Consider the following 7,305-nt stretch of genomic DNA (forward strand, 5'->3'; position numbering starts at 1 on the left):
AGGCTCATTAATATTCATGATGGAGCCTTGCTGGAAGTATGATCCTCAATGGCGACGATGTGAAAGAGACTGTGTCTCATCCGCCCTCCCAGGAGAGCTAAGGCAGGCCCCAGAATGGTACCACTTCCCTTCTTCCTGGGCGCCAAGCCATCCCCGTCACACACAAACACACACAAGCTGCTAAAAATTCAGGACACACTGAACAATCCATTCTCTCTGAATAGAAATTTAGTCCTTCAGAGTTTACTGGCASAGAATGTTTCCATTTGGTTCCTGAACCCAAAGCAGTGATGTGACCGCTCTGGGTTCATGGGAAGCTCACGGTGTACACCTGACCRAAACGGGGGAGAAGTTTGCAAGTTTAATCGAGAGTTTAATCATGGGCCGTACCTTGATGCTRGTGTTGGACTGCGGGTGGCTGACGTTGTTGAATCTCCATGGTTCAGAYGGGGTATCGACAGGGTCCCGCTGGAATTCAGGGGTCATGCCATCGGGCCCGGGAAGTTGGAAAACCATGGAGATGGGGCGCTCTTTCCTACAGACAAAGGGAAACGGTTGGTTGGAGCTCAACACGTTACACTCAGTGATTTCCAGTGATCAAGCTCCGTCGCTCTAGSTGGAAGAAAAACAACGTCTAAAAGTTTCACCAACGCACAGAAAACTGGATGAAGTATAATCTGATCCGTCACACAGAAACTCTCCAACACAACCAATCATTAGGAGTTAAATCACTGTTAAATCAGTCCAGATTTCTTATGTTCTGGGACATCGGGCAATAGCTACATGAGAAACTGATCTTATCGACCTCCACAAAAGATCTGAAAATCCACAACCKTCTCCTTTTTAGGGATGAAACGATTAATTGGATTATTTGTGATGAATCGATTATTGAAGCAATCGTCAATTTAGTCATTGATTACTTGTTAACTTGATTTATTGAAAAAAAAGGCCATTTGCTGAAAGAACACCACCCCCAGAGCTGTAATTAAACCAAAACTGCCGAAAATATATTCATTTTGAATTTAAGATTAAAAAATGAAAAAAAAAAACTGTCTATAAATATGTTCTACTCAAAACTCTTACATTCTGCAAAGAAAATCTCATATAAGCACCTTCTGCTATCTGATTATTAATTAGTTATTCCAAAAAGAAAATCTATCAACAGATTAGCCCTACATTGTATTAATGTTGAGTCAAACAGAGAGRGCTGAACTTTTCACATGCTAATATTAAAAACATGTTTATAGTTGTAGATGCATCTTTTGCTGCAAATGATTAAGCGTTTACTAAAGGAAAGCTCTTTTTTCTCTAAAAATGAATTGAATTATTCATTTGCCCCTTTTAACTTGTTTCTAATATTGTATAAAAAATACAAATCAAATATCTGCAAGAAGGTGCCAATTTTTTATCCAATTAATTGTCAGAATAATCGATTAATCGGTAGTTAATCAATCAATCAATCAATCAATCAATAACTAAAATGATCTCAGTTCTATTCCTTTTGCTCCGCCATGAAAGATGATTGACTGACAGACTCGTCTGCATGTGGGTGGTTAACAGCAGCCCTCCCAATGTTGTCAGBTTTGCRATTTTGTAAAGTCTGACAGATTAAGAAGTGTAACAAAAGAGTAAAAATGAACGGGACCTCTCAGTGCGGTGCGAGAACATCTGATTTATGGTGAGCAGTCACAGCAGAGGATGGTGTACAAGACATGCTGTTGAGTCGGTGCTGCAGAAAAGGTGACAGCGGCTAAAAAAAAAACCGGAGCTCTAGTAATCAACAAAGYCTCAGGTCACTCTCATAACGGATTATTTAATCTGCGAAATTAAAYGCAGTGTCCATCTTCTCAGCACAGTGGAATCAAAGCTGCATAATGTAATGAATGGAAAAAAAAATCCTGTGGTGCAGTAATGCTTCCCTTGAGGCTGATGTGGTGGGAAGAAAAGTAAAGCTGGGAATCACAGCCAAACAATTGTAAAGATCATAGAAAAGCAGTTTATTATTTTTGAGACATGCTAACCTGATAACTCTAATCTCTGAAACTAAATCATATCAGGATCTACAAGCATAGAGCCTCCTCACTTTGAAGTGGAAGGAAAAGGATACAATTCTGACCAATCATARAATAGTTTTAAAATAGTTTGGCATATAGATTGGGTGAAAAGTTCACAAGGCGGGTTGAGACAAGAAGCGACAAACAACATGAGGCTGAGAACAAAATGACGTGGCTTTTGTCACTGAACTGCAACGATGACAGCTGACATTGGCAAATCGGCCAGAAGAGCCCTTTAATGAGGAAAGCAGTCAAGAGGCCCTTTAGAGGACCAACAGGTGAATCTGTAGTGAAACAATCTGGCCGTTGCAGAAGAGTGGTGAGAAGCTGCCATAAAAAGATTCATTGGTAGTTTTGACACAATTCGCATAGGAAGGACAAGAAACAAATGGGAGAACTAATTCTGGAAAAGCAAAACTGAACTCTTGCTTACAAAACTGTATGTGCTTGAAAATGAATACAGCACATACAACAAAACACACCACACACAAACTGACTTCACTCAAAAACATTCAGATCTCAGCTGGGAAATCTCTCTAAACCTCTCTAGACCAAGACCAAACGCGCGTTCGGAATAAACAAATATGGCCGATTGGGAAGAAGCAATAGTGAGAGTTTGTGGACAGAGAAAATCAATGCAAAGATGTCAACAATGTCCACTGGACTGTCAGTTGTTTTGGCTTCTGTATTTTAAATTTACCCGCCATATTTCTGTCACCTCGCTTTCTAAACATCACAATCAACAGGCTGCATTCTCGTTTGTCCTCAGGACAATTGCGATATCTAACCAAGACAATCCAACAYGTTGAATGTCTCCGATTTTAGATCGTAGCGGTCCCAATATTCTTTCAAGAGGATCAGGTCACTCTATACACACCACACCCAGCAGAAATATATCTCAAGATTAACTTAAGAGCTAACCTGATAATGGGAAAGTCCAAAAGATTGTCAAAAGGGGAAATCCGGATCAAAATCGACATAAAAATCTTGCAATGTGAGATTTTGTGAGAATTAAGAGGCGGCAAAATATGTTTCAGCAGGARAACGACCCAAAATATGCTCACAGCTAACTGCTAAGAAGAAAGTGCAAAAGACATTCAAGTTTGTGATACTATGATGAAAACGTCATAGAAATCTGAAAACGTTTACGRGGCACTCTGGTTTATAGATGGAGGGAAACTCTACACACCCAGTGGGTAGAGCAACGGCTTCCACGGGGAATACACCACCACRGAAGCCATGCAGTGATGACAAGCAGGAGCCTGAAACAATGAACACACTGCCATGTTGAGTTCAAACAGTTCACACCAGAGCCACCGACGGTGACAAACACTGCCGCTGCCTTCTGWACTCATCACTGGGGCCTATTTTTACCTCAAAGAGATATTTAGTAAAATATCTTTGATATTGAGAAATAACTTATGAAATTTGTACCCCCGTCTCTCTTGACCTACTTTCACTATGCCGTCTCACACCGTCTGCTGATGCCTCACCCACATGGCTGGACTGGTGCGACGGCATGGCTACCACGTCACTATGACTACCAGGAGAGTGAGGAACATAAACAACAGCATGCCACTTTCGYACGATGAGTAGCAGAGGTTGTACCTGCTTGGTCKGGGTAGGGAAGGAGACCAGGGCAGGGCAGGTAAGCCTCCGGTAGAGACCGAATAGTGAACCAGCAGCAGGACCGACAAAGAGACCAGCACAGCGGAGTTGATGACCACCGCTCCTCCAACGAAGCCGAAAACAAACAGCAGCATGCACCTGGGGCTCATGGCCCCCACCCAGGACCCAAAGGTGGGAGGGGACGGTTGGTAAGCAAGGTGGAGAGTGGCCCCTGAAGCGCTCTGACGTTTCCCTCGGTGGAGCTACGTCTGCGGCAGCTCCAAGAGACAGCGCACCCCCCACCACCACCCCACTCTGGCTAGGACTCAATCCACAGCTTTGGATGCTGCAGCTCAGAGCCGAGGCAGTCAGAGTTGGAGCAGATCAACAATGTGTCAGCAGTAATCCTGATGGACTGGAGCAGCAGCAGCGAATCATCCGCAGAGAGCCAGGCGAGGCTGGGACCAGCAGCAGCTTTCCTCCACTTTACTCTTCTGGCAGCTAGTTCCCTGCTTTACTCTTCCTATCATGTGCCGAGATGCAACGCGGCTGCTGCGGTGCGGTCTAGAGCGCTCTGACGTGCTCCCCCCATCCTCACCGTCATGGCACCCAGCACCCCTCCCTCTGGGTCTCTCTCTCTCTCTCTCCATCGCTCCCTCTGGTTGTAGGATGCTGAGGCAGCTTGTTCCATATGTCTGTCCTCTGCCTGCAGCAGATTGGCTTCAGACCAGGCAGCCGGAAGGGGAAAGTTTGTGTCTGTGTGAGGGTGTTTTAAAGGGAACTTCTTTTAAGCTTTTGCATTTTTAGCATCAACAAAAATCGCATGTTACACGGTAACTAAATCCTCAGGAAATAATTGAGTTTTGAARAAGAAATCGTGCATACAGACATATCGTTTATCATTTATCGTGAAAAGTTTCTTGTAACAATTTTGATATATTGTATGGATAATTTTTCATTAATGCTGTTAAATCATTCATTTTAACTGTATTTTCTGAAGTGTTAACTTCTATATTTGGTAGTTTTTTATTTTTCTGTATTTAAGTGTTTTGTTTTGGGTTTTTTTTTATAGNGCCTGTCCAGAAAACACCCCCGTTTCAGAGATGCACCCAGAAATCGGCTGGTAATCGGATAAACTAAAAAAATGTACGGCTTGATCTGAGGCGAGCAGGTTGTAAACTCAAGAATCTGATCAGCACCATTCTAAGCACAACACTCTTCAGTGTGGATGGCGTTACTGCAGGAAGGGGACTAAGCTAACCATTTGAGGTAATCTTTGGTTGGTTAAATGAATTTAGAAAAAAATTAAAAATTAAGAACCTATTTTCCACAGCACGACAAAACATGTCTGCGGGTAATTCAGGCTGCGAGAAGGTGAGAGAGAGCAAAGCTTYAGCAGATAACAGGAAGAATGGACAGAGTGSAGCCGATTTGTTGTGTTTCATCCTTTTTGAGATTCCAAACCGCCGTCTGTCACAAAACATACTGGATTCTCTAGAGCACGGGTGTCAAACTGAAGGCCTGCGGACAAAATCCAGCCCGCCATAACTATCTATGTGGCCCTCTACAACAGAGGACCACATGAACTGAACTTTAAGATGACAATTGTGTGCTTAAGTATTATTTCCTCAGTCAAATCMRTTTTCATTTGTAAAGGAGCAAATTACATCAGTGTGAAAATATGTTAAAAGTTGTTACATTTTAAGAAGKACTGACTGAATAAAGAGAATTTTTTACATTTGTTAACGGGTGGTTTTATCAACACGTTCTGCCACAACCGGTCCTTTGAGGACATTCATGATCCTGATCCGGCCTGAATGAAAATGAGCTTCACACCCCCGCTCTAAAGAACACACAAAAAAACTGATACTTTAATTATACTAATTATCCTAATCAGTAAAAGATGGTAAGCTAGTTTAAAATGTCCCCTCCGTCATCTTTTTGTCTTTGTTTTAAAATAATAAAATCACCATTTAATTTTGATTCATGGTTATGAATTAATTATTGAAATAATCTTCAAATAATTTAGTGAACAATTAATTATTAACTGGAGTATGCAGACTCAAAGAAAGCCATTTGCTGAGAGAACAAGACATTAAGAGCTTAATTAAGCCAAAGTTGTACAAAAATATATGTAAATTTGATTGAATATAAAAAATWWAAAAAAACCTGTCTATAAACATGTGCTACCCAATGGAGATGCATCCTTTAATACAAGCGACAACTAAAGATGCTATTAATGCATTTTAGGTAATAAAATGTTAATTTTCTTATTTTAAAAAGGAACTGAACTATTTTTAATTGCATCTTTTAATATATTTCTAACATTGTATCAAAAGGGCTTGAATAAAACTCTGCAGAATGTGCCAATTTTTTTTTTTATCAATCAATCAATCAGCCAATTTTTTTATCCTATTAATCATCAAAATAATCAGTACCTAAGTTACTCCAGATCCCTGGAATAAATCGGACTGATTTTCAGTGAATTTTGACCGAATTCTGATTGGTGCACCTCTACTCGGCTCCCATTGACTCCACACCGAATGCGTCAAGTATTCAGCATTTTCTATGTGGTAACCCTGGTTTACCGCCAAGCTTTTTGCAGCAAGAAACACAAGAAACTTCTGTTTGTCTGTCAAATCTATTCCCACTAAATCTGAGCAACCCTCGTCCCAACACACCTCCTGCACAGAGACATCACAACATCAGGCAGAATATAAAGAGACACACAGGAACAGGGTGGAGACGATACATTGGTCAGATGTTACCCCAAAAAAACATCCATCATCAAACCAAACCAAACTGTTTCCTTAGAAAACTTAACAAAGRAGAGCATCGCCAAAAATCGGRGGGTTGGCATCGCGCGCAACACTCCCTGGTTTGCTCTCCTCTGTTAAGAGTTTGTTATTAGAATGTGAATATCACAAGCCACCCGAGATTTACCTACATCCTGGAGGAAACACCCAGAGAAAATGCAAAAGAAAGGTCAAAATRACATACGGATCACACGGCTGGTAACGTTTCAGGTGGATAAAAAGAGGAGCTTACAACTGCCAGAGGCTGGATTTCTTCTTCTCTGGAAGAGCGGGGTTCTCCTTCGAAGCACTGAAAGGAAAAAAAAAAAGTAAATAAAAGTCTGAAGCTGTTTCTATTACAAAGACGGCACCTGGATTTCTACTTAAAGTCTCTACTGCACCACAGGGAACCTCCTTCGGTTTCTTTCCGCACTGTGCCTTGGAAAAGTATTTATGACATTTCAGCAGTTCCACATTTCCTCACGGTAAAACCATCAAATTTAGTGTAKTTTATTTTAAATTATTATGATTTTATTTTAGCTAACTAGCTGCTAGCAAGGCTATATTAGTAGCCAGTTACTGGAAGCCTGAACCGCCTGAAATCACAGAACAGAAAAATCCCATGAGGAAAAAAAGCTACAATATACGAGATTAAATAAATAGTACTTCCACAACAACATTTAAGACCTGTGTTAAATGTATTTAAGGCCAACATTATTTTAATAAAGACATTTTAAGGCCTTCATTTCAGACAGATTCATTTAAGGAGACCCTGTACAGAATTCAATGCTGGTGGAGATTTACCCCAAAAGACTTGTAGTTTTTAACTGTAGCAAACATGTTAACTC

The 7,305-nt window shown here is 41.0% G+C and overlaps 1 protein-coding gene across 1 annotated transcript in view; it reads right to left on the reverse strand.

The window, feature by feature from the left end:
- Positions 1-7,305, reverse strand: part of LOC103481935 (C-Jun-amino-terminal kinase-interacting protein 4-like) — a 67,885-nt gene that overhangs the window by 18,969 nt on the left and 41,611 nt on the right. The window contains exon 12 of the mRNA XM_017310713.1: positions 6,711-6,767. Within this exon, the coding sequence (XP_017166202.1) occupies positions 6,711-6,767 (57 nt within the window). The remainder of the gene's footprint in view (positions 1-6,710; positions 6,768-7,305) is intronic.

This window comes from Poecilia reticulata, linkage group LG19 (genome assembly GCF_000633615.1).
Source record: "Poecilia reticulata strain Guanapo linkage group LG19, Guppy_female_1.0+MT, whole genome shotgun sequence".
NCBI classification, from domain to species: Eukaryota; Metazoa; Chordata; class Actinopteri; order Cyprinodontiformes; family Poeciliidae; genus Poecilia; species Poecilia reticulata.